This window comes from Urocitellus parryii, chromosome 3 (assembly GCF_045843805.1).
Source record: "Urocitellus parryii isolate mUroPar1 chromosome 3, mUroPar1.hap1, whole genome shotgun sequence".
Classification (NCBI taxonomy): domain Eukaryota; kingdom Metazoa; phylum Chordata; class Mammalia; order Rodentia; family Sciuridae; genus Urocitellus; species Urocitellus parryii.
In genome coordinates this window covers 155,200,004-155,227,735 of record NC_135533.1, presented here as the reverse complement: position 1 = coordinate 155,227,735, position 27,732 = coordinate 155,200,004, and the positions used below count along the sequence as shown (strand labels likewise).

The window sequence follows — 27,732 nt, the reverse complement described above, 5'->3', positions numbered from 1 at the left end:
CAGAGAAGCCTGGTCTGCAAGATCCTGCCTCTTTCAGAAAGGCTGCCCTGTAGCTACTGACCTCTGTGGTGGTCTCACAGAACAGGGCTACTTAGAAGACAGTTCTGACCTTAAACAGACCTCATTCCTTCCTTGTATCCATTGTTCCTAGAGGCCAGGTTTGCAGTGATAGTAGGGTTGGATATCACTGTATGGTATAAGGTGAAGGAACCAGGAATGCAGAATTCAGCTTCAAAAGCCAAGGGATCCCCTTAATGGAGATTCATGCACAGGGACAATTGCAGAGAAAAAAAAAAAAAAAAGAGACACTTCATCAGCCCTGTTTGTGACTGAAATGTTAGTTGCACAACTGTGGTAAGGATGGCAAGGGAGGTTTGGGTTTAAGGACTACAGAACAGTTCCCTCTCAAAGTCCAAGCTAATCCTATGACAGAGCTCCTGGAGGGGTCTCCCTGGAAGGGTCCTAGGTTGCTCTCCTGTAGAGAAAAGGCCCTGGATTATGTGACAGGGACATGTAGGTGGAAACGCAATCAAAACCGCAAGTCAGGGACCCTGCCCATCAACAGATGTAGCCTTTTCAGGGCTCTGGAATCTGACTGCAGTGGATGGGGGGAAAAGCAGAAGCTTTGAGTGTAGATGCATTATCCCCACACCATTGCTGCACAGCTTCCCAGGGAGCTGCCCCATGGGGCAGCCTTCCCAAAGTGACACCTCTCCCTCTCATTGCATATTTTCTTTCATCTTTTCAAGTGTTTTCCCAAAATATTGGCTCATTGGGGCCTGGGGTGGAGGTGTCCCAGTAGGGGTTGTGACTATGTGGACTGTTGAGCGAACTATGGATTTTTTTTTTTTTTTTTTTTTTAGTACAGGGGATTGAACCCAGGGGCATGCTACCACTAAGGTATATCCCTAGTACCCCCACCTCTTTTGAATTTTGAGATAGGTTCTCATTAGATTGTGGAAGCAGACCTGAAACTAGTGATCATCCTGTCTCAACTTCCTGAGTAGCTGGGTTACAGGCATGTGCCACCTGTGCCTGGTTGAACTATGGGTTCTTAAAGAGTTTTTTCAGTCTTATCTATTCTAGTATGACTATGAATCTACTACAGAGGAAGGTGGTTCACATGGGAAGCATTTCTGGCCTGTCCCTTGAACAAATATTCCTGATTAGTCTGGAAAACCATTTGGGCTAAGTTTTTGCTACTACATGGTGAGGCATAATCAAGAGGGTGGAAGGAGTTTCCCCACACAACAAAACTAATATAGGAGCCCCTCCTTGTGGCTGGACAGGAGAGCACAGGAAGGAGACACAGTCAAGAGAGCTGTCTGGCCTGAAGCCCACACCTGGCTGCCATGAGGTACTGTGACTTACAGGGTATTTTTTAAGCTTGGTATGCAATTAGTTTCAATGGAGTGCCCAGTTGCTTCTGAGACAACAAAGGCTCATTATCAGAATGAACAGGAATCAGAACAGGCCCCAAGAAGCTGGTGGAGTCACACAAAAAACATGCTGAACTTGGGAGTCACAAGCATACAAGTGTGTGGGGGCTGGAGCCAAGGCCAAGGGGATTTGTGAGCTAGGCCTAGAGAGGATGTCTATCAGGCCTGCCTGCTCCATCAAGCCTTTTGCCTAGGACACCTGCAGGACTGATGGGTTGTTGATCCCCATCTTCTTCATGGCATCAGGCTATCTCCTGCTTGTGCACATAGCTAGCATTATTATACATGTACTGAGATGGGGTGTGAATTCCGACTGGGTCTATTCTCTGCAGCTCCAGTCTTGGAGGCACAGCCAGGGTGGGGGCAAAGTGGGAAACACTTTGGCATACATAGGAGGAAGAGGTAGGTGTGTGGGGAGGAAGGAAGCCCCACTGGTTCCTAGGGCACAGTAATCCTCTGATGTCACTGCAACAGCAAAAGGCCCCAGGCCTCTTGCTCTGGAGAAGGCAAAATGCATTTTAATGGTTTCAGTGACTGGAGTCTGGGTAAGGGAGGACAGGGATGTCATACAAAGTAGGCAGCCAGGACTGACATCTTGTCCTTTGGCCGCTTGGGATTGGGCTTCCCTGGGGGTCGCCGGCCCCGGCCCCGCCCTCGGCCCTGCCTCCTCCCAGGCCCGCCACGGTGCATGGGGTGGCAAGAGGCTGCATGCTTCAGCTCCACCAGCTCCTGGAATATGGGGTCGCAGAAGACACAGCCTGTGTGCTGTGTCTCATCGCCTGGGAGTGGGGACTTGGCTTTGTTGAAGTCCACGTCGAGCAGGGCAGCCTCGCAGGTATTGCAGGTGTCGGCAGACACTCGAACACGGTGGGCGTTCTCAAAGCAGTGAGCTACCACGTTGCACTTGTTGCAGGCCACTTTCCACTTAGGGCCTGAGGTGGGGTCCAGCACCAGGACCCCACTCTCACACTCTACACACTGGCCGATGCCCAGCATGCTCAGTGAGTGCTGGCAGGTGGGGTGTGTGCACTCATTGCAGCCCATGCCTGTGGGTAGAGGGGAAGCTTGTGATGCACCTCTGCTGTGCTCACCTATCCCTACAGCCCCCTGGGCCTGCTCTCAGTGTCTCAAATTCCTGGACCCCTTGTCCTGGCACAAAGTACTCCTTTTGATCTTGCTCATGGGGGCAATCTTGCTTTTATAGATCCTGGATTCCTGAATTTTCCCAGCTGCCATCACTCCCTGTTGTCTGCTTATTTAAAAACTCCTCAATCTTGAAGGCCCTCCAGCCTAGTGTCTTTTTCGCAGATCCTAGCCAAATCCATCCCTAACCTTCTCTTTGCTTTCACAGCTCATCACTGGCAACTCCATGTGGTCCTTGTATCACTGGGCCACATAGGACTGTCTTTTGGACAGCCAGAGGGCTAAGATGGGGCCTCATTACTCTAGCAGTCTGGATGCAGGTGGGGGATGAATCTGGATGAGTCTGTGAGGGCTCCTTCCAGATCCCCAGGTTAACATGGGTAGATGTCTCACTCCCACTGGTTCCTAGTCTGTAGTAGGGGATGGTGACACCTGAGAGGCTGTGCAGGATGTAAAGAACACAGCATGGGTGAGTGTGATGGTTTCTGGGTCCCCTCTGACTCTTGACTCAGTTCTCTCTACCCTGCCTTGATGCATGCTCTCCTTTTTCAAGTAACAAGTGTATGAGAACAGAGTATAGCAGTGGGTACTGCTTGCTGAGTGGCCTCCACATGCTGCAGATTCTCATTCCCCCAGCCCAGGAGGAATCATAGCTCACCCCTTGCCCAGATCCCCAGTGACCAAGCAGCATGGAGTAGCCTGCCCACTCAGGCAGAGTGGCAGATAGGCTGACTGGTGGCTGAGCAGTGCCCCATATATACTCCAGATCTTCTATCTTAGCACCAGTCAGTGTGGGAAGGGCTGGGGTGAGGGATCTCCTTGGAGCCTGGTGTGATGAGGCTGGGACTGGTGCTAAAAAGAGACTATAGCTACCCAGTGGGGACAAAGGGCAGCCAGGACTTGGGGTGCTTTACTCACCTTTCTTCATGTCTCGGAAGGGTGGGTGGTTGTAACAGTAGGGACATAGTGGGTAGCTCTTGCCCCGGGAACCTGATGACCATAGAACCAGCTCGAAGTCATCCAGTGGGCACCGCAGTTCCTTGTAGAGTTTGATGGTGCCATTCTGAGGGAGGGTGTAGGTCTCATCACAGTGGGAGCAGTGCAAGCGGCTTGGCTTGGCCTACAGCAATGCCAAGAGGGAATACAAGGGCTTCCAGGGTCATTGACTTTCCTGCCTGCCCTCCTTTCCCTCAAAATATAGAATACACAACAAGTACGTAATATAGAATACTAACATGTTAATATAGAATATAATACATTGCCATCAGGACCTTCAACCAAAAACCATAAGCCTTAGTACATTCCACACATGAATGAAGGTAGTTCTAAAGTCCTGGCATAGGACTACAGTTGTAGCTCAGTGGAAGAGCGCTTGCATGTGTGAGGCACTGGGTTTGATTCTCAGCACCATATAAAAATAAATTAAAAAAAATAAAGGTATTGTCCATCTACAACTAAAAAAAAAAAAAAAAAAAAAAAGTCCTGGCATGTAGGTTAATACCCACCCACGATAGCAAGAAACATGTGTTAGGAAATAATGGACAATGTGTGTTCACATGGCTTAATGGCTGATGTGTTTATGGGGTCTGGGGGACATTGGAGGTATTTGTTGGTACTGACTTAGGTCTTTCAATTATTCTGTGTGAAACCCAAAGCAAAATACATTATTTCTGTATGACTAATGAAAAAACAGAGGCCTAAGAAGTGACATGATTTGCCTGAATTAGTGCAGAAGGGTTCTATGGGCAGGAAGGGCAGTCACAGCCCCTCAACCCTACTTACCTGGATGTACTTCATGAACCGGTGACACTTCCCGCAGCGTGAGAGGGGCTTGCCTGTGGCTGCCAGGGGTGAAAAAGACACCTCCATCAACTCATCCATACCTGAAAGCAAGCATAGTATAGGACAGAGTCACATCATTTCTAGTCTCTGGCAGCCTACCCTCCAGTATGTGGCTTGGTATAAATGGGTGGGCTGGAGTGGGGGTTACCACACATGGTTGAGGTCCTTAGTGTGAACACATCCTTGCAGGTGGTGGGGTTTCTACTGTCGGTGATGGAATGGCAGAGCAGGAGCCCCATTTGTCAGGTGTGTGTGTTCCTGGCAATGTGTGTGTTGTTAATCCATCTGCTATTTAATCTCAATAATAACCAGTGAGGAGGCATCATTTCCTTAGCCTGCAGAGGCTGGAGTTCAGATCTGGTAATGGGCCTCATATGGGTGCCCTTAGCTCTCTGAGTACTGCCAGCCCTGATTGGTGGTGGTGATGGTGGGTATCCTCTGGTGGCGGGGGCAGGGAAAAGGTGGAGCTTACCAGCAATGGAGTCAACAAAGTAGTGGAACTTCCTCTTGAAGACATCCAAGGTGTGGCCTAGGACCTGGCGGTAGTCGGCCTTGCCTTGGGCAATCAGGTTCAACTGCTTCTCCACAGCACTTCGGATGGTGGGAAGCACAAGCTCTGCATCTGTGAGCAGATGGGTGGAAACTGCTACAAGCACTTGTACCCAAGGCCCTGCCACCCCCACTGCCTGCTTGTCCCTCCAAATCCAGCTTGCCTCCTGGTCTCTCCCTGGGCTGTTCAGCCAGAGTTTGATGGCACCAGGCTGACTCCTATACCCATAGGCCTTTCCCAATTTCCCACAGGGAAATCTTGCACAGAGTGGGTGAGAACATCTTGTCTAGGATCATATTACAGATATGGCTGTCCTCAGGCCACATCTATGCTGTGGTTCTGCATTCCCAGAGGCCTAGGACATCTCTACAGGAGAGAGCTGATGGGCTCCTTAGCGAGGACCCCACACCTATCCAAGGGCTTGTCTGTGGAAAAGAGCCCCTTACTTTCCATTTTAGATCTTTCAAGCATGCCTGTAGGTCCTGGGAAGCACTCCTGCAGTGGGAGTTGGGGGAGTATATAAGGGGGTAGGGGCTCAATGCAGGGCCAGGACCCCCCCAGGAGACAGCAGAGTCACCACTCAGGGAGAAGCTGGGGAGTCCACAGGCTCTAGGATACAGGACCAGGGGACTCACCGATCTTATAGTAGCCATGCACCAGGACAATGCCAAGGTTGGTGGGCTTGAGTCGGCGGCCACTCTCCACAGTGACATAGTTGCGCTGACAGATATTGTTGATGTGCACAGGGATGCTGGCATCAGTCCCTAAAACACATAGCAAGGCCCTGGGTTTTCCTTAGCCTGCAGCCAACAGTACCCACTGGACTGTGCACTTGAGCTTTATCCCCACCTGTTGTTGGGACCCTCCATCTCAGTGCCTCCCAATCACCAACAGGAGGGAGGACTGCATGGTTCCCTCTACACGGGGCTGGGCACCACACTAAGTGCCTTTCCTATTTTTGTCTTGTGAATCCAAGGACAACCACTCATAGGGTACTTATTTTAGCTTTATAATTGAGGACAGAGGCTCAGAGAGGTTAAGTGACTCTGTCAAGGTCACAGAATTTACTCTGCAACCATTAAATGTAACCTCCTTGGCTTCTATTACCTGGAAACTGTAGCAAGCAACCCTTCCTGGAGGAAAAGCCCCAGTACCTTCCAAGGGGAGCTTACAAGTTCACTGTTGAACCCAGCTGGTTTTACCCATTTCCTATCTCCCACTTTCTCCATCTTTCTAGAGCTCTTCATGATCCCCAAGGCAGGTTCCCAGTTCCAGGGATGTAACTCCCTCAGCCTTGAGGAGCCTACTTGGTAAAGAAGGCAGCTGAAAGTAAGGTGTTCTGAGTGTGGTGTGTGTTGGTTAAGAGAAGGAAAAGGGAAATTCATGCTGACGGCACACCTGCCAGTGCTAGTGGGTGACAGGCAACTCAATGAAGGAGAATTTTCCATATGAAGAAATGGGTACCTGGAGTCTAGGAAGCATGCTGAAGTCCCAGAGCTCATAGACCCTGTGGATTAGGATAGGAGTGGTTCTTTGCCCATGTGGGGCTCTGAATCCCCAGTATGTTCTTGCCGTAGCCTTGAGTGGCAGTTCTGCTCAGGCTCCCCAGCCCATTTTCCTTTTGGCAGTACTGGGGACTGAATTCAGGTCCTCATGTATGCTAGGCAAATGCTTTACCACCGAGTTATACCCCTAGCCCTTTAAAAAATTTTGTTTTGAGACAGAGTCTTGCTAAACTGCCCAGGCTGGCCTCAAACTTGGGATCCTCCTACCTCAGCCTCCAGAGTAGCTGGGATTACAGGTGTATGCCTCTGGGCATACAGTGGGCTTGATCAGACCCTTTTTTACACAGCCCTGTGGGCCTCCACCAACAAGGCTACCCTTGCCCACTTTCCTGTTTTGAAGGTCACCTAAAAGCCCTCTTCGCTGTAACAAATGTAGCTTGTTTTAGTCCCTGGGTCCAGATCCCTTTTTCATGTATGGCTGCTAGAAGTCATGACTTGAAAACGGTTCCTAAGCCAGAGAGGGGCTGTTCTGTTAATGGGAAGGAGCTAAGAGTACTTGGGAGCAGCACCCATACTCCATAGCAGACCGAGGGCTGCTCCATTGGGACTTACCACAGGTGCCCCAGGCCCCTAAGAGAAGCAAGACCAGAACCTGATTCCAGGAAAGGCATGATCAGCTATGTAGACTTGGGAGGCTGCTGATCTGACTTATAAATCTTTTGGCATTGTGGGTCAACTCTCAGCGCTGTGTGTGCTGGTTAGTATATGACCCCACAGTGCATGAGAATGTATCCTGGCCTTCACAAAGAAGGCTAGGTCCTGATGTGACAGTGTTGTGAGTTGCTTCCCACTGTGGGATCTGCCAGGATCAACTATTCTACAGGGTGCCACCAGTTATCAGATACTGGTCCACAGATTGGTGCTGGGCTGGGGGTGTAGGGGTTACTGGGCAGCTTTGCTGGTATATCCTTTTGGCCCCAGTCCTGGGGAAGGGAACCCTGGGTCTAGTAACTGGGTAGATGCACCCACCGATGCCATGCTTCTCCATGAGTGTGATGAGCTCAGCCTCAGTAAGGTAATCAGGTGGGCTTGTCTGTTTCTCCAGCATCTTCACCTCACCCACAGCAAAGGTATCACCCCTCTGGCAGGTGGGTAGGCTCTCTTCCAGGGGCACGCTCTGCCAGGGCATAATCTCTGTGAAGCCTAAAAAGAGACAGCACTACCATTTAGGGTCCCCATCCTGGGCAACCCAGGCCTCAGACCCTAGGCCTACCATCTCTGGATCCAAAATCTGTGAAGGAGGATTCCTAGGACTCACAGTTTTACCTGGTGAGATGACAGTCTTCCCTGAGCAGGTAAAGAGCTCAGGACCAATCCTGAAGGAGATGGTGCTCTGGAGGTACTTGCAGTCATGGCTAACGGTGGCAATGAAGTGCCTGGTGATATACTCATAGAGCCGCCATGCATCACCCCCTGCAAAAGGCCCACAGTCAGTCACTCTGGTGGCCTGGCCAGGTTTTAAGGACCCCTAGCACTTTCCCTCCAGCCTTGGCATGGATGCCAGGGATGGCCTGCTCCAAAGTCCAAAAAAGAAGGAAGGAAAACACACAGCAAGGGAAAGCCAGTCTCCTATGCTTAGTGGTATCTTCGTAGCCATGGCTCCCACCTCTCTACACAGCCTCTACCTGTTTCTCTGGGGCTGCTCTTTAGGCTCCAGCCTGTCCTATTGTCTAGTGACATGCCACCTCACTTCAAACTCCAGTGTGTGTAGTAGTTCCTGTTTCCACTTGGACTGTTTTCTCTTCCCCATCTGCCTTTTCCTGGCATGAGATCCATGTAGGAGGTGCAGCCCATCATTGAGCCCTGTCACTCTCTGCCTGGATCTCATCCCATTTCCTCTGATGTTGTCTGCCCACTGACTTCTCCCTGATCAGTTGCCACAACTTCACTACTAACCTCAGTCCATGGTAATGAAGCAAAGCTTTCAGATGAACCCCTCACCAAGCCAGGGAAAGAGGAGCATATTGCCAATAGGGCCTGACTCTAATGGTGCTGTGTAGCTATTATGTCTTGCCCTTTTCCCTGCCCCGCCAGAAGCTTGAGAAGTGTGTGGGGAAGCGGGTGGGGCATCTGATACCTAATTCTGCTTCTGTGGCAGACCTCATGGGTGTAATAGGAGGATGATCTCCAGCATCATGGCCTTTCCGTGGGCGGTTGATACCTTCTGATAACAACCGCTTCACCTGAGGAAGAGAGCACAGAGTGGAACTGAGTCTGGGCATGGCTGCCTCCTACTAGTCCTGGGTTTGACCAAAGTACCTGAGCCTGTTCTGAGGCCTGACTGAGCAAAAGCAAGGTCCACTCCACTTACCGTGTCTGCCCAGTAGGGGTGGTTGGCCTGCTGCCGCAGAGAACCCTTCAGGTCAAAGTTCTCAGGATAGTGGGTGGTCTCTGTCCGTGGGTAGCTGATGTAACCCTGTGTATACAGCCGCTCAGCTGTTTGCATGGCATGCTGTGGTCCCATGCCTGTGAGAGACAGGAGACTCAGGAGCCTAGAATGTGGGGATAGCCAGTGTGCTGACCCTCACATGCTTTATTGTCCAAGAAGAAATTTACCTGCAGCCCTGCCTGGCTTAAGTGGACAGGATATCTTACATTCCTCAGCAAACTACCTGTTATCTGCAGGAGAAATACAGGCCTGAAGTAATGTTGATAAGAGGAACTCCAATTATGCTGAAGGAGGGAGACTTTTGTGATCCTTTTCACAGACTACATCCCAAAACTCAGGGAGATAAGGATAATTCCTATTAACCATAAAATCTGTAAGAATTTATGGTTAAGAATACAATTAGAACTGGTCAGCATGGGCCAAGGTAACTTAGAGTTGTCATGGCAGTGGGGACTTTAAAGTTTGATGTCATCCTGCTATCAGTCAAAAGTCAAGAGGTAGACCTGAGTGAGACTTTCTAGAAACTTCTCTGGGATCCCAATAAAACTGGAGTGCAGGGGCTGGGACTGTAGCTCAGTGGAAGAGTGCTTGCTTAGCACATATGAGGCACTGGGTTTGATCCTTAGCACCACATAAAAATAAATATAATAAAGGCATTCTGTCCATTTACAACTACAAAAAAATTTAAAAACAAAACAAAACTGGAGTGCAGGAGAGGCACACTGTCCTTCTCTTCTCTGAGAGGACCCACTCTCTCCCCTGAGAGTGTCTCCTTTCCCTTTTCCTATCCCTTCAATAAACTCATCCCTGTTATTATCAGTAATATGTCTTTAATATTTCTAATTTGATCACAAGAATGGGGCTTAAAGGGGGGGTATCTTTATGAGGCCTCAGTTTCCCAGAAAGCCTAGCTCTATAACAGTATCACATGCATGTTAGTCATGGCTATGGTGATGATGGAGCACCTCTCTTACACACATATAGCTATAGGGCTATAACCAGAGTGGCTATTGAGCCTACTATGATAACAAAGAGCACAATCACATCTGAGCCTTTGTGTTGTTTTATCCTTCTCAATATACTAAGGTAGGGTTCATCCTGCTGCTCCCTGACCAACAGAGGCCAGCACTCAGCTAATGATCACATAATGATACCACTGTCCTCCTGGGACTCTGGAGGCACTGATCTGCAAGGACATAGCCCATGGCTCCCCATGGCTGGGCCACCAAAGCCTAGAGACTGCTAGCTGTTAGAAACTGCTAGGTTTCCAGCCTAACCCCTTTATGATTGAGTAGGAAGCTCAGAGATGAAGTTTACATCTATTTCTAGTTGGCTGAGGCCTTTCCTTGTGCTAGTGAAGCTGCTTGAGAATTTTAATGTTAGGCTGTCCCTCTCAAGTAGTGGCCAACATTATCATTGCTATTTTAAAAGATGCTATTTCCCATAATTTAGTCTTTACAGCAAACCAAAGACACAGGTAATATTGTTGCCCCATTTTCTCAGGGGATAAGAAACTGAGGCTTGGGATAAGAAAGGAAGTGGTTGAGTTTGGACCAGAGTTTGGCTCTGGAGCTGGATCTCCAGTGTATAAGGCCTCTGAGGGACTCTGCTGACCCAGGACTCTGCACTGAAGGTAGCCTCCATGTGTTTTATCCTGATAGCAACTACTGAATCACTGAATACTATGAGACACTATTCTCTCGTTTACATTGACTTATTCCTACTCTGGAACTTAAAGAGAAATGAAATTGGCCCCCACATACCCAGAGCAGAGCTAGCCACACGCAGCATCTCCACAGTATTCAGGGCCAGTGGCCTCTGCTTGGCCTTTTCTTTCTTACTTGTGGTCTCCACCTAGAAGAAGGGACATTTTGAGTAATTTTTGGAAGGGAGAAGAGCCCATAACAGAGGGAATCCAGATGTGTGGGCAATGGATTTGGTTTCATTCATTTGGTCTTCCTGCTTCTGATTTCACTCTTTCCAGTGGTCTGAAGACTGGATTGAATATTCAGAACCAGGAAAGGAAAAATAATGAAAATTCTTTTCTAGAAAAAGAGAAAACATGGAGGTATGGGGAGGAGTCAGGGTAAGGGACAGCAAATACAAATCCCATAGAGGTCAATGTTACAGGATGGTACATGGGTCTGTCTGTCCTAGGTACGGTGGCTGTTGTTTGCTGTGCATGGGAATTGCTGACTGGGCCACAAGCACTGCTACAAAATTTTCTAATTTTTCAAGAGAAGCTGCAAGTCCGTATTGTTATGTGATTTTTTGTAAAAGGCCATGCAGGTTAAATGGAAACATCAGTGGGTTGTGCTAGGTTGGTGAGCTACAACTTCCCACCTCTGGACCACACACTTGTTGGAAGAGATGATTCTTTGTTTTGTCTTCTGCAAATACAACCAGAACAACTCAAACTCTGCCCTTTGCCCTTGCCAATCCCTTGTAGACTGGCTAGGGTGGCACATTCTGAATTCCAGACTGACAAATGTGGGTGCTAATGCTGACGCCAATTGTTTATGTGTAGCAATGGAGACTAGGGTCACTCAGGGTGAGATCTGGAGGTGGAGATGGCGTCTCCCTAGGAATGTCATTGGTGCTACAGGCATGGAACAGCTCTAAAAGAAGTCTAAGAAATCTGAGACAACAGAAGCCTGGGCAAAATGGCATGCAAGGAAACCTTAAGAAAGACAAGAAGAAGGCAACCGAAGAAAGCCAAGTTGTATTTCACTGACTTTGGGAGTTATCGGAGCAGGGCACTGATCTGCTGTGATGGCAGTGACTTTCCCCCACTTCATGTAGCCAGCCCCTTGCCAGGCTGCTCTTCCTAACAGCCAAGCAGTATGTCTGTCTTTCTTTCTGTCTGTCTGTCTGTCTGTCTGTCTGTCTATCTATCTATCTATCTATCTATCTATCTATCTATCTATCTATCTATCTATCTAACTATAAGTAAGAAATACAACTCTACAGAGTTGTGAAAGTTGACTGAGGATCCCAGGTCTATACCCTGCTAGCTGAATGATCTTGGGCAAGTGTGTCCATGTACATATAGGTCCCTCTATAGTTGTTAGCTTTCAATATCATAAAAAAGGGACATCTGTGTGAAATGAAGTCCTAACAAAGGAGATCAGTTATGTATGGTGGAAAGGGGAGAATTAAGAGGTATGGCAGGGCCACAGGTATGTGTAGTGTCTGGTAGGGAGTAGATACTCAGAACTTTGGAGCTACCACATTGGCAGAAGTATCTTAGGAGGGTATGTGTAAGTAATTATTCCTCTTTCCAAAAAGATATCTGTTTCAGAAAGGGGAAGAAAGATGTGACCCATGGTTATAGACTGTTTCTCTGGCCAGAGGTTTCTTTTTTCTCTTTCTTTTTAAAAATTTTTTTAGCTAGAGATGGACACAATACCTCTATCTTATTTATTTACTTCTATGTGGTGCTGAGGATTGAACCCAGTGCCCCACACATGCCAGGCAAGCGCTCCACCACTGAGCTATAACCACAGCCCCTGGCCAGAGTTTTCTGGAATTCTACATCCACAAAAGGCAAATATGATAGATATGGGAGTAGGAGGCATACCTGAGCTTCCTTCTCCAGTTTTGTCATGTTTAAAAACATTTGTGCAATCTCCCTGTCAAATACTCTCACTCGGTCCCAGTCCAAAAGGAGAGATTTGTCTTTATCTGTGTTAACCTGTAGAAAGGACAAAAAGTGAACACGCAAGAAGTATCCAGGTGAGCTTTCTCAGGGAAGGGAATCAGGGGAAGTTGGTCTTTGTACAGGAGCAAAATGGTCTCCACTCTGATTTCTCCTAACTGTAGTTGTTTAGCTTACAGATATGCAGGCTGGCATCTAATCCTCTCTACCCCCCTGCCAGCAATTGGGTGGGTGGTCTCAAGAGGGTGGCCTGGAGTTGAGGCTGATGTGTCATTAAGAAGTGTCTGAGCCTTTACCTCTCACTCCATCTCTGCCTAGTCTAGGTGTCTAGGTATGCCTGTACCAAAGACCACCAGCCCTGTGTCAATCAGAACAACTCTGCTATGCTTTTTTTTTAGGTACTGGAGATTGAATTCAAAGGCACTCGACCACTGAGCCACATCCCAAGCCCTATTTTGTATTTTGTTTAGAATCAGGGTCTCACTGAGTTGCTTAGTGCCTCGCTTTTGCTGAAGCTGGCTATGAACTTGCAATCTTCCAGCCTCAGCGTCCCGAGCCACTTGGATTACAGGTGTGTGCCACTGCGCCCAGCTTTGCTATGCTTTAAATCAAGCTTAAAGAGGTTTTTATTCAAAGAAAAGTTCTAAGCACTTTCAAAAAGTTTGAAAGCCCATGGCCTCAATCCAGTTCTTGGATCTGACCACCACAGTTGCTGGTCCCTTAGGGGGTTGACTTCACCCTGTACCACTAGAGTGAAATTCATTCTTACTTATCCAAATTCAATATATTCAAGTCCAACCTAGCCCCACTACCCCCATGAAGGCAGGGAACCTCTTTTCTGGGGCACAGAAAACCATTTTCATTTATAGCTATTCACATTTGTGTCCTTGGCCAGGGGACTTTAGGATAATAAAAATGATAGTGGTGAAGGAAAACTCTGAGAATCCACTCACCAAACCTGGAACAACAGAGAAGGAATACAGAAAGGGGAAAAATACCTTGGCCTGCAGCACCCAGTAGGTCTCTGGTTTGAAGGACTGGATTTTATCATGTCTCTCCACGCAAAATCCCAGGGTAGGAGTCTGACATGGCCCAAAGGAGATGAGAGAGCTATCTAAATCACCGTATTTCCCTTGGAAATATTTTGTCTGGAACCTAGGGGGAGTGGTGGGGTAAAGAGAAAGACAGTTGATTAAGAATTTACTTAAGACATTATCTTTAAACCCCTGTGTGAGTCTAGCCTGGGGCTTGGGTTATATGTTGGGAAGTGGTACAAGTAAGCTGCTATTAGTTTGAAGTTAGTGTAACAGAGTGTGTCATGCAGGAATCATGTGTGCATATGATGGACAAGTGAGTGAGACCCAGGGAGTCTCCTATTATTTTGGGTGAGGGGTCTTTCTATTATACTCTATCCATCCATTGCATTCTTCTTAGGACTCTTGAGTAAGAATACCCTCTGTTTATCAAGTGGCAGTTTGTGTGATGTATAGTATGCCAGCCATATATGTAATTTTCTTCAAGTTTTTTTTTATGTAGATGGACACAATACCTTTATTTTATTTATTCATTTTTATGTGGTGCTGAGGATCAAACCCAGTGCCTCACATGTGCCAGGCAAGTGCTCTCCACTGAGCCACAACCCCAGACCTTTCTTTAAGATTTTTAAAATGTGAAAATTTCCTGTTGCTGATCTGGGCTCCAAGAGGCCCTGCAGTTGCAGATGGGGACCAGCAAAGGCAGGTACCTAGGGTAATGGGAGGGAAGGGGTATGCTTGGGCCCAAAGTACATGTGTATGTCTGGGTAGGGGACAGCACCTGGTGAAAGCACAGCCAATACGCAGGTCCAGTTCCTGGCGGGCATCCACTGAGAGTGCCTCATTGTGGTCTGGCTCACCCAGGCGGGCCATGGCGTTACAGATGTCTGTGTCAGTAATGGAGCTGAACCTAGCCCGGAACACGGTCTTCTCATTGCTGTGGGCTTTATTCATGACAGGCAGAACAGCATCAAGGACCTGGGAGGAAGGAGGCCTGGCTGTGATTGTCCCCAGGCTATCTACCTCCATACCTCTGCAGTTGGGCCTGGCTCTTTCCAGTGCTGAACCTTTTGTGTGGGAAACCTTCTTTCACCCCTGCCAGACCCTTCTCCATCTCTCTGCCAGACCCTTCTCCATCTCTCTGCCAGACCCTTCTCCATCTCTCTGCCTTTTCAGAAGCTTTGGTCTCTCCACAAAACCTTCGCCACATGGCTCCCTTTCCCTCCAACTATAAATATGCCTGGACACTCCCCTACTTACTATTACCCTGCAACTGCCACCTTTCTTGTCTTCTGCTCCCAGTTAGTAAATGCTACTGCCAAGCATACAAGGGACACCAAATCTACTCCACTTGATCTGTTTCCCCTCTTCCTGGAGGAGAGTGTGCTTAGAAGGGTAAGTGAAACTTTCAGATGACTGGAGGAAAGATGGAGAAAGAAAAAGGAAGGAAGAGGAAGAGGAAATGGGCAAAAGTGGCAAGACCACAGGTGGGTTCAGCTTGTGGGTGGGGGTTGGGCACAGCAGGTTCTAGAGTTGAGATGCACTATGAAGGCTGTGCAGAGTGACGGGAGTGTCCTTATTGGGGAGAAGTGGTTTTATTTCTGAAGGAAGAAAGCTAATGAGCTGCTATCATTCTCCACTCCCAGAGGCAAAGGTCCCTGGAAGTGGGTGGGGAAGGGATAGAAGGATATCTAAGAAGGGAGTATGCAATTGGGTTGGCTGAGGGTACTGCACTAGAATGCCAGGTGCCCTGAGCACCCCATCTCACTGGAATCATCTCCTGAACCCTAAAGCATATCAGACCATAGGTGAAAGCTGAGGGTACAGGGACACAGGGTGACTTGTATGGAGCTACAGCCTGAGAGGCATGAGTGAGACTGGCAGTCATAATAAGCATGAGGATACAATGACTTAAGTAAGCATAAGTACCCTTAGGGCTTCTCTCTCTACAGGGAGGGCTGTGTGACTGGGGGTGACTGGGAGGTGGGAGGGCATTCTGAATGAAGCAGAAGATGTGTAAAGGTGGGAGATGAGAAGAATGAGGTCTCAGAAAGGTGTGTAGTGCTGAGGTGATCAATAACAACAACTGAAGGTCCCAAGGCACTGAGCTGGGTCTGGGACCCTGAAAACTAACTTACTACATTTTGAAATCTGCATCTTCCTAGATAATTCTGCCCCCTTTTAAGCCAGCTCTACCATGTGTCATTAGAAAGCAAAGTAACACTAGGGTCTATTCATTTTAAAGTGTTTATAGAATTTCCCAAATAAAGGGTGGGGAAGGCATTTTAAAGCTGCTGTAGATAACCCCTTACTTCAGCTTCAGGAATAATGGGACTGAGGGTGTTAGAACCAAATTGGGCACCATACTTACCTCAAAGCAAATGTTCTCCCCTTCCTTGTCACAGTCTAGCCATAGCACAATGTAATCGCAGCCTCTGCCCTCCACCTGTCCAAAAGCACACATTAACATGCATCTGTCACAGGCCCAGGTGCTGTGATTCTCCCCTCTGGGGACAATAGGTAGAGCCTGGGCCCTGGGGGCTGAATCTTGGTTATGAGGACTAATGCCTAAGATGAGCAAGGAGCTGGCTACAGTGAGGCTGGCTCAGCTTCTCAGAAAAGAATTTATCTCAGAAGGGTTGTTTTTTGGATCAAAAAATGATAATTATAATATGGTCTTTATCCCCAAAATTGAAATATTAAAAGTCCTGAAATGAAATAACCCTAATTAGTAATGGTGGTTGTCTTGGGTCATGTGGTTAGAAATAATTTTTATTCTTTCTGTTCATCTATAATTTCTAAAATAAATATGTATTTATTTTAAAATTGGAGGAAAAAACCTCAACTAAACCAAAAGCAGAATGTCTGCTCTTCAGGACTGAGTGATAGGAATGACTAGGATGGGGGAACCAGGCCTGAAGGTGCCTTGTGGGCCAGCAGGAGATGCCCACAGAAAGGGCAGAAAGGCAGGCCCAGGTCAGCCAGCAAAGGTTTCTGTGTCTAAGATGAAGATGAGGATGAGGACTCAACTAATGGCAGGCAAAGACAGCCGGAGTCAGCTGGTGAGTTCCTGTCCCTGTACGTACCTGGAGGAACTTCACCATGTTCAGCTTGGGATTAGCTTCCTTCTTCTCTGTTGGAGCTTGGCTGAACAGCTCTGCTGGGTCCACCTTGTCCCACTTGTTGTACTTTCCTACAAACCACAGTGACGGTGAAACTGAGTCACACTGCACAGCTCACAAAGGCTTGGCCTCCACAACTTTCATAACCCCAGGGAGACAGTCTCTTCTCATTAATGAAGAGGAGGAGGCTTGGATGAAGATTGGCCCGAGGTCACTTGACAGTCAGAGGCAGCAGTGCTGATATGTGGATTCAGGTCTTTGGGTAACCCCACCCACCAGGCCTTCCTTCCCTTGGGCTGTTAAGCTGATGATACCCTGACCTGGCCACCCTTGGGAACCAAACAAGCAAACTCTCAGCAGGGTTGCTATTCTAGCCTTTCTTCTGGTATTTTCCCTGTCATGGAAAGCACCATTTCTGGGTTGGTTCACTTTGCCAGGGCCCTGAACTCATGTATCATCTTCTCTTCAAAATCAAAGGATTTTGTAAACCTTTCCCATCACACAGCATTTCATAGGGTATACATCAGGGGCCCAGTTGTCCCCTATGGAAGGTTAACCTCTCTTGGCCTCATGTCTGGTACCTCCACCTACTTCTCTACTTATGGTCTGGCTCTTGCAAGCTTGGACTTCTGGTTTTATTTTAGGTCCCATTCTTGCTGCCTGGGAGTACATGGTCAGATGGAGTTCTAATCCTTGCTCTCTTTGTGCCTTTTGGAGAATAAAGCCTGGGGCCCCAAAGCTTGGCTACACCACTTCATCACCTTTGTTGATATTGGTATGGTCATGGAGCAAGAAAAACTACTGAGGCTTCAGTGCTTTTGATACCTTCACTATCACATAACAATGAGTCCCTCTTGGGAATGGGAGGAGGACATTGTTGTACATTTCACAAATGAGAAATGGCAAATTAGTCTGAGGAAGTAGCTTAGTGGTACAGCGCTTGCTTAGCAAACCTGGGTTTGATCCCCAGCCAAAAAAAAAAAAAAAAAAAAAAAAAAGGCAGGGTGAGAGGGAGAAGGAGAGAGAGAGAGAGAGAGAGAGAGAGAGAGAGAGAGAGAGAGAGAGAGAGAGAGAAATGGCAACTCAGAGATGTCTAATCATTTTCCTACTCCAGGTGATGGCATAGTACAGAAGCTATGGTTTGAATATGGTCTGAGAGTCCCCCAAAGGGTTCATGTGCTAGAAGCTTGATTCCTAGTGTGGCAGTATTGGAGGTATAAAACTTTTAAAAGGCTGGGCCTAATGAGAGGTCTTTAGGTCACTTAGGGCACTGCTGTCAGAAAGGATTAAGGTAGCAAGTTGTTATAAGAGCAAGCCTGACCCTAAATCTTTCTCTGGTTTCCTGCTTTACCATGTGATCTCTCCCTCTTGCATATGTCATCCAGATGACACTGTGATATGCCATGATGTCTTTGCTAGAACTGGCACTATGCTGTTTGGACTTTCAGCCTCCAAAACTATTGAATTAAATAAACTTCTTTTCTTTAGAAAGTTAGCTTACCTCATGCATTCTGTTGTTGTAGTATAAAATAGACTAATGTGGCAGGTCAGAGCTTGGGTTGGACTTATGTTAACCACATGGTTCTGCACATAGACCCAGGTGGTCACTAATTCTGGCCTTATCAAGGAAATGGATAACAGTAATGATACAAGACAATGGCAGTCATCCAATGACCAACAGACAATAGTTAACTCAGCAGGAGCAGCAGCCCTCTCTCAAACATGTGCAAGGGCCAGGCACTTCATGAGATAGATATCACCACCTCATCTGCACAGGAAGGTGTACAGGGCTTATAATGCCTAAAGGGAACTACTGGGACAGGAACTCTGATATGCTGAGCTCTATAGCCTGAGTTCTGGGCATCTCACTCAGTGGCCCCTAGTCACTAGTCCATGACCTCTGGATGTAGGCTGTAACTGGACCTTTAGCAGTGCTGTGCAGGGCTTCCCTCAATAGGATGAAGGTGGGTGGGGGTGCTCACCCAGGAAATCCAGGGTCATCACATGACCACAGACAGATGTCATCTTGAAGCGGACTGGTTGGCCAGCAAAGGTTCCTGTGTATTCATGGACTGAGCAGGCCCCGTTCAACCCTTTGTGTGAGGACATGTTCCCTAAAAGAAGAAGCACAGAGAGATGGAGCTGTGGATACTATGAAGACCCTGGGCCCAGATGTCATTTCTTGGAAGGCCAGAGTCCTCCTTCCCCAGAGAGGTCAGTTTTAATATTCTTTAGGCCACTGTGGGTAATTTGGTACTGGGAGATTTAATAATACTCAAAGACAATAGCATCTGTAAATGACCTAGTACAATGCACTCACAACACAGAACTCATAGACTGGGAGCAAGAGGCAGACCCTCTCAGGCTTTTTATCTGCATTTCTGTTTCCATTTTTCAATTTGATTTTTGCCTTACTATATTTGAACTTTCAGTTCACCAGGGATTAGGTCAAATTATCAAATTCTATAGTGTCTTTTTCATCCTGTCTACTGATGGTTCTGCAGGCCAACTTTCTCAGCCTCTGAGGGTGAGATGCCATTTCTTGAACCCCTTTAGACTACAAATGCTCAGGTGTACTATGACCTCTTCTTTCCTAAACTGCGGGATCAAGGGTAGATTCCTGCCACTGCTGGGTACCCAGCATCCAAATATCCTTCATATTTAGAGGGAATTAAAAGAAGGAAGGGAAATGGCACTCCACCAGGCAGCCACCCTAGTGTGTTCAGAGGTAGGCATGAGAGGCAGATGTTATCTTTCCAGTTCCCTGGTCTCAGGAAAACTGGAACTTGGCCCATGGTCAAGGCTCCCCCATAGGCTCCTCTTGAATGATGTGAAGTGCAAAGGATGTGAGGCATTGGTGAATTTCCAGAGATGACAATGGCCATGACATAGTCTTGTCAAACATAGATATGGGAGGGGGTCCTGGCTGTCTTGTGTACCTCCTTCCAGTTTACTACTTGTGTCCAATGCCCCTGACTGGCTCAGAACTCTAACAACGACTGCACCTTCCACCTGACTGTGAACTATGTCTTTTTCTTTCTTAAGAGTCCCAGCCCTAGTACACACCAGGTGTGGAAGTAAACACATCCAGGTGACTACTGTCCAGATGCTTCATTAATGCCTTCTGATCTGAACCAAATCTACCCTGACAGAGATAGAATCACACTTTGGAAAAAAAGAGAAACATTCTGAATAGTAAAAATAACAATGCTTACAGACCAAAGCAATAAAGAAAATTAATGTTGGTCTTTCCTACCTCGAGAAAGGATTTTGGCGATGGACTGTGCCAGGGATGGCTTCTCTGCAACCATGAGAACAGTCTTCATTTTGGCTCAGGACTGTCAGGGTCCTCAGCCCTAAACACCCCAGTTTCAGAACAACAGTAATGCAAAAGTTCAGAAATTGCTCTTCTGTGGCTCAACACAATTGTCAATGCTACTGCCTAAGGAGAAGAAAAGAAACTCAGGAGATAGCAATTCTTTCAGGGAACTTTGTAACTAACAAGGAAATTCACTTAAAAACAAAACAAAACAAAACAAACAAAAAACCCAAGACAAGAGAAAGAAAAATCAGGGAAACTGGAAGGCATTTGGCATATAGTTAATGCACAGGTCAACTGAAGTGGGAATTTGGCTTCAATTGGGGGAAGATGAGGTGACCTGAATGATATCAGATCAATTTTGTCACTAAATCTGTGCCTAGGAAGAAGCTGGGGTGTACAGACCTGGATTCAGAGGTAGGGGCAGTGTGGTGCCCGGCCTTTCCCCCTGGGCTAGCTCTTTCACTTGTCAGTGGATTCATCTCTTGGAGGGGAGAGGAACAATCGCAGCCTTTCCTGCACATCAATTCTGTTTGCTCCCAGGCTGAGTGGCATAGCCATCTTGGCTCAGCACTGGGTTACCACGGGATGCTTTACAGAATGCATACGGTCGGCCAGTCCTCCCTAGGTCCTACAGTTGGGTCTGAGGCCCATTGGTCCAGTCCCCAGAGGAGCTCAGAAAGCCCTTCATATCTACCTACCTTACTCTACCTGTTGCTTTGCAGGCCATCCTCCGGCCAAATTAAATTGAATACCATCATTTAAAGTTAAAAAAAAAAAATCCATTTGAAGCCTACTTTCTTGCCTGGCAACATCCAACATGATGGATGTTTGAGAATGTAGCTTGGCTAACTGCAGGCCCAGCTCAAAGTGAACTCTTCTTTATTTTTTAGTACTAGAGATTTAACCCATGATAAGCAGTGCTCTATTACCCCCATCTCACTGAACTTTTCTTTACAGAGTTCTCCTAGCACCCACTGGCAGGATGAATCACTTTCTCCTGTGTCCAATGTCTCTTGGGCTAGGTCTCCATCTCAGCCCACTGCACATAGTGCCACTGTCAGTTACTGCCTCATCTCCCCAAGAGGAAACACTATTGGCATCTGCTACAGCTTTCTGGGCCTCCTACTTCACTTAACAACTGCTGCTGAGAAGAAAAAAACCTCATACAAATCCTTACTGTCTTTTTTTTTTTTTTTTTTTTTTTTTGCAGTGCTGGGGATTGAATCCAGGGTTTCATGCATACTGGGGAGCTCCGTTCCCAGCTCCCTTTCTGTATTTTTATTGTGTGTATAGCATTGTATTTAAAAAAAAACAAAAACACAAAGACCTGTATTGAGACAATTGGATAACCATCTGGGGAAAAAAATATAAAATCACACTTCTACTTCTTAACCTCCACCAAAACAGATAACAGAACCAGCAAGATTTAAGTAAAAAATTAAAACCAGAAAAATACCAGAAGATAACATGAACTTAGTGATATGAAATGATGTCCAAACATTCAACAAACAAAATTACAGCTAAAATGAGTTTGTACTTATCTCATTAGCAAAGACCCAAAGTCCAAGCATGCAATCCACAGGGGTGTGGGGGAAGTAAAACTGAATTGACTTATATGAAGTGATTTGACAATACTTTTTGAAAATTACAAGTGCACAGCCTCAGCAATTCCACTTCTAGGAGAGAATTCAATTATTTCAGTTTTTTTACTGAGCACCTACTACAAGCTTAGCTTAGTTTTAGTGCAGGGAATATGGTATGGAGCAACACCAGGTCCTGTCCTGGAGCTCACATAGCAGGGATGAGGAGTTCATAGTTGGGAGGGGACTGGGTAGCATCTGGAGAACAGTTCAGACAGAAGGACAAGGCCCTTAACAGAGATGGCTTGGTGGAGAATTAGGGGGTCAATGAGGAGGTCAGTGGGCTGAGGAGTTGGGTTTGCTCTGGGGGAGCTGAAAGCAAGAGGAGGGTTTGCACAGGAATGGGATGATCTGACCTCAAGTGTTAAAGGGACTCTGTTTGCCATGCAGAAGGGAGTGGGCCCTGGTGGTGGTGGGGGAGAGGAGTCAGTCTGTTCAAGACTGAGATGGGCAGGACATGATATGGGGAAGAGCAAGGATGACTCCCAGGTTTTTGGCTCATACAACTAAAGGAAGAGTGGGGGAAATACCCGGGAGGGACCAGGTCAGGGCTGGAACTCAGGAGCAGCATTTCAGGTATGTTAAATGTGTTCCATTAGCTAGATAGCCAAAGTGACTGTGGAGAAGGCAGCAGTTGTGAGAAATTGTGGTGCATGGAAAGAGCCCAGGATGGGGGTCAGGGAGATGAGGAGGAGCTAGCAGACTGTGGTAGGAGAGGTGGGGCCCCAAAAGCCAAGGGAAAAAGCATTTCAGGGGGAGCCATTGACATGTCAAAGACAGGCTGTGCAATGTGGCAGCAGAGACCTGACCATGGGGTACGACAATTTGAATGACGCCAGTAACCCTGATGGGAGCTATCAGGGCTCCCTGATTGTTGAATGACAGAGGCAAAAGCTGAGCAGTGTAAGCTCAAGAAATCTGGGAAAAGGGGAGGGGATGTTGTACTTTTTCCATTTTAAGATGAACAACATATCAGCATGTTTGTACACTGATGTACTCCAGGAGAGAAGGAAAGAGAGGAGATGCAATCGAGAGTAGGGAAATGCTGGAGTGATGCTGGGATGGGTGAAAGGCTCAGGCAGCAGGCAGCTAAGACCATGGAGAGGAGGAGGAGTCCAGTCAGTCATCTGTTAGTGGAGGAGGAAGCCAAAAAAGGATAGGAGGTAGTGCTGGAGTAGGCTCCTAGAAGGGAAGCCTGGGATTTAGACAGGATCTTCCAAATGAGTATGAGGCAAAGACATGCCAGGGTTTGAGGGATGTGATCATGATGACAGACTTGACTCCAAGAAGGATGATGAGAGAGATAAGGGGATGGGAAGGTTCCATACAGCCTACACTCTGTGGCCTCCAAGAACTGTAGGAAATGAGGCATTAGGGTAGAGAGGGAGTCAGAGGAAGCAATTCTCAGGGGGCAGAAATGCTTGAGTGGGAATTACTCAGGAGCTCAGCAGTGAAAAGTTGACTTGGGGAGGGAAAGGGGCCTGAAGTGGGTGAAGCTGCCAGGAGAGAAGTGACAGAAGTAAGTGGTGGACATTACTGAAGACTGCTTATGGGAGTTCCTGAGAGGCAGGATAGGACTGGGGTGGAGTGACTAATAAAGGTGGACATGGCACCACCTATGACAAAACACACCACTTGAGGAATTCTCTGCAGCATTATCATTCATGAGAGTTTAGAAATGACCTAGAGTATGTTAACAGGGAATTGGTTAAGTAAGTATGACATACCTATACAATATAATACCTACAGAAGTTAAAAAGGAATCAATCTGCTTGCTAAACATAAAAGTGAATCAGATTGCAGACAAATTTCATCAAGAAAGGTAGGCATTTGGGCTGGGTTGTGGCTCAGTGGTAGAGCAGTTGCCTAACACTTTCGAGGCCCTGGATTCGATTCTCAGCACCACATAAAAATAAGTAAATAAAATCAATGTATTGTGTTCAACTACAACTAAAAAATAAATACTTTTTTAAAAAAGAAAGGTAGGCATTTACCTGGTGTGTAAAGAGTGTTGCCATCTATGATCAAACACTCGTGAGCATGCATGTGCTTTACTCGTTTACAAAGAGCAGATGTGACTGGGTAGAACTCAGAAGCAGTTGCTCTGAGTGGGATGTTAGTGCTGGGGGCCTGTTTTCTGGCTACCGTCCCTTCTGTACCTTTTGCATTTGATGCCATGGATGTAAGTGACCGGTCAAAAATAACAAAGATAATAAATTTAAAAGTAAAGAAGAAATAAAATAAAATCAGAAAGCTGAAAGACAAAAAGATGTTGACAAAACCCCCTTCACTAACAGGGTCTCTGTTTCCTAATAATGCCCAGGAGAAGTGGTCCAAGGATTGACCTGGGCTGTCAATTCTGGCCCTTACTGTAGGACAAAAATAAGGCTAAGAGTATTTATGAGAAAGTTTCCCCAAATAAAAAAACAATTTAATTTGGTCCCTTCAATTAAGTACTTGGATGTTCCTCCTAAATATACAATCGTCTGAGAGGGGTAGAATTCAAGATCTCTGGGAGTGATGACCTTGGCGGTTTGCAGGTGAGCTCACCAGCTGATATCCTACCAATCTCTCACTGCCCTGCTGTAACCCCCACCCTGTAATTATGGCTGTTTTTGCCTTCAGGCCTCCACCTAGGTCACTTTTCCCCATTAGTCCCTGGGACTAATGTTCTGATCCCCTGCCTCTCCCCTCCTGAAAACTGCACCTGGTGTTGCAGATATTTCTCCCATAGACTGAGTCATTTGCTGCTATATTTCTGACATCCCGTGCACACCGAATGTTTGGTGGATGAATAAATGAATGAACAACTGTAGCTCTGCTCTCTGCTCTGGGGGAGTTTTGGTTCTAGCAAAGGCAGAAGCTCAGAGTGAGGTTTAAGGAGACCCAAAGACTCCCTTTTTCCCACCCAGAGAAGTCAGAAGCCAGAAGGGAAAACTGGCAGCAGAGGGAGACTGTTCCCAGTCTATTCCAAAACAGAAAAACGTTTGGTCCTAAAACATCCCTTCAGACTTTTTCATTTCTGTTAGAGTAGCCAGCAGTTATGGTGTAGTGACAATATGCCAGGTACTAGGCAGTCTTACCATTGTACTGTTGTCCTATAGTGGGAATGTAGGGACAGAGACTAGAAACCCAGTTGCCTGCCTTGGATTTGAACCTGGATTAGTTTGTCTCCAGAACCTGCACTCTAAACCTTTATCTTGTCCTGCTTCTATGAGGATCCTGAAATACAACAGCAGCCCTGTTTTACTTCCCTATAGTGTTAACTAAGCCTGATATGGTCTCCATCTATTTATTTGGTTCTTGTTTTGCAGCCCCTAGAACAAAAGTATGTGCCAAGAGAGTAGGGGTTTTGTCTTGTTCATTTTAATGATAAGTATTATATGGTAAGCAAATATATATGACTGAATATATAAAGCAGTAATTTTACCTGTAAAATGAATAATAAAAATGCTGCATCTCTAAAATTAAAAATCTGATTTTAAGAGCATTGTAAACACTTCTGCTTCTTAATGTTCTTTTATTCCTATGGTGTCAAAGTTCCAGAAATTTCACCTCTCTACTACTTCTCTTTCCACATAAGATCCTAGGTTTTCAATACATAATTAACAGTTTGAGAAGTCCCTTTAGAGAGAAACATTTTTCCTCAGCATCCTAAAGGGGATTACCTCATTTACCAGCAAAAGGGATAAAATTGGGCAGTATGCACAAAGGCATGTGATTTCAGACTGCTTGTCCACCTGGCAGAAAGTGTAATTGCTATTTGTGTTTGATATTCATCTGTCTTCCATAGCTTTGGCATTAAAGAAATACAAGCTCTAGTTCAACATTTTAAACTTAAGTACTATATGAGGACTTTGTAACATTCTTAGTGTCACTATTTTATTGAAAAAAACAACAACAACACTGCTTCCTTTAAGGGGATGGAATCATGGACTTCTGGGGTAAGGGTCCTTGGTGGTCATATGGTACAACTATGGAAACGAAGAACCAACTAAGTCTCAGATAGAGTGATTTACCAAAGTTCACCTGGGAATAGTGAATTTTGGGCCTGCCTCTTTACTTTCAGTCCAGTACACTTTTCTTTAATTATATTTCTGCAGTCTTAATGGTGATTAATTTTCTGTGATTAATCTTGGGGCCTCTCTAGTTTCCTATTATGGGACATCTCTCATGGAAACCAAAGAGAAAACCTGAGAGCAATGGTTTGCAAACTTAAACATCATCTTCACACTTCTGCCTTACAAACATCATTACTCATTCTAGTTTTTGCTTTTTAAAAGGCTTAAGTATATAAAAATGGCCAGAAATAGGTTCTTTATGATATACCTACATGGTATATCAATTCAATCTTATTGACCACCAAAGCTCTAAGCCTGAAATTTGTATTATTCCAAAAAGAGACAAGCAAGTGCTTAACCGGTGGTTGACAGCAAACACCCGAACTAGGATTGTATAGTAGGACTGAGGTGAATTAATATGAGTCAGCAGGTTAGTTTGTTAGTACCCTGTCAACTCTCACCAGCAATACCATCACTGGTATGTGTCCTTTAGAAGATACTAAACACAGAAATTTCTTTCCATGTGTCTATGAACCAGTGGATTTTAGCTCGGGAGTGAGAGTGGAGGTCTAACAGAATTGAGAGTCTAGGATTTCCCATTTCAGCAACTTTAGCTGAATCGGGAAAAGAAATCTACGTTTCTTAAGCTCTTCCATTGCACTGAATATTCCATAACTATAAACACTATTTAGTCTACCAACAATCTAAAAGACAGGCATTGTAACTTTTAAAACCAGGAGTAAACTTAAGTTCAGAACAAGTCAGACTATCATCAGTTGACCTCGGTAAAGGAATCCCAGTGCTTTCTGGCCTTCAAGTCCAAGATGAGCTGTTTTCTCACAACCCTGTTCCCAAAGGCGAGAGGGACACAGGCAAGACAAGGCCATCATTTTCCCTTTCACCTCTGTACCTCTTTAAGAAATTACTGTCCCTGGATTCTAAGTAATTTATTCACAAAAGTTGGCTCCCTCGATTACCGAGATGGCCTCTGAGAGCCAGGGTACCCTCAAGACCCAGCCAGGGCCCAAAAGGCTAAGTGTGCAGACTGCACGGACCTGGACCTCTGACGGTCGCACTGCCTCCCGGAGCCTGTTTCCCTACCTGTGAGACCTGGGAAACAGACCTCACCTCAAAGAGTTGTGAGAGGGTTTGGTGAAGAAGAGTACTAATCGCAGCGCGTCCTCCCTTCAGACAAGGGGCTAAGCGCTGACCCACACCACTTCCCTGAACTCCCACAGCAAGCTCGGGAAAAGGATCACCGACAGCGAAAAAAGAGGAGAGAAGGTAGAGCCCGCCCGGGACCCTCTCCCAAGTCCGCGCCCCAGCCCGAGGTGTGCGCTCGGCTAGCACTCAGGAAACAAAAAATTCCCAAGCTTTCCGCTTCCCTGCGCAGCCCGCCACGGCGATCGCCGCCCACCGCTCACCGGTAGCCCTATCGCGGCTCTTGCTCTGGCCGCAGCTCCCGGGGCGCCACCGGCCACCCCTACTTCCGGTCCGGCCGCTTCGGGAGTCGCCGCGTCTGGCGTATCACCTTATGTCCTCCGATGCCCGCAGTCCGTTTTCGCGAGTACCGCAACTTGTGCGTTCCGGGAGCGGGTCCCGGAGTTGCTCTTTTAATTTGCAATATGCTGGGAATCCCAGACTTTCCCTACTGAGCCCTGTGTTTCTTACCGTCGGGGGGTCTCTAAGCCTTAGGCATGACCCCTCCCCTCTACAGTCCGTAAGCAATCCCCAAGCCTTCCTTCTAGATTATTCCCTGGCCAGAGAGAAAATAATTACAATTAAGCATTACAACGATTATGAAAACACGCACGAAAACATATATGCTTTTATTTAAAACAAAAAACTACAGATCTGTGTACAACAGGCTTCTTTCAATGCTATAAACATTGCAGAATGTGTTGTTATATCTGGAATATGAATCAAAAAATTTTTTGTGTTAGAGCATTAGGAATATGGAAGGTTTA

At 46.6% G+C, this 27,732-nt stretch overlaps 1 protein-coding gene across 1 annotated transcript; it reads right to left on the bottom strand.

The window, feature by feature from the left end:
* Window positions 1-1,931: 1,931 nt before the first annotated feature.
* On the bottom strand, window positions 1,932-27,266 carry Top3b (DNA topoisomerase III beta). Its single transcript, XM_026401684.2, has 18 exons — window positions 27,190-27,266; window positions 19,999-20,184; window positions 18,725-18,856; window positions 16,707-16,813; window positions 15,992-16,066; window positions 14,402-14,598; window positions 13,585-13,741; window positions 12,509-12,622; window positions 10,692-10,782; window positions 8,851-9,005; window positions 8,617-8,722; window positions 7,806-7,952; window positions 7,509-7,682; window positions 5,610-5,738; window positions 4,897-5,046; window positions 4,365-4,465; window positions 3,501-3,702; window positions 1,932-2,485 (listed from the first exon to the last, which is right to left on the bottom strand). Exons 2-18 carry the CDS (start codon window positions 20,066-20,068, stop codon window positions 2,004-2,006), a joined length of 2,589 nt encoding a protein of 862 aa, XP_026257469.2. The 5' UTR covers window positions 20,069-20,184; window positions 27,190-27,266; the 3' UTR covers window positions 1,932-2,003.
* Window positions 27,267-27,732: the final 466 nt, after the last annotated feature.

What these genes read in the sequence shown, in the direction of transcription:
- Top3b (XM_026401684.2), bottom strand. Translation starts at nt 20,068, where the DNA reads ATGAAGACTGTTCTCATGGTTGCAGAGAAGCCATCCCTGGCACAGTCC. An exon ending in CGCCAAAATCCTTTCTCGAG is followed by an intron (nt 18,857 to 19,998) that starts GTAGGAAAGACC and finishes TTCTTCTTTTAG; the next exon opens with GGAACATGTCCTCACACAAA. An exon ending in TGCCACAGAAGCAGAATTAG is followed by an intron (nt 7,953 to 8,616) that starts GTATCAGATGCC and finishes GGCCTTTTGCAG; the next exon opens with GGGGTGATGCATGGCGGCTC.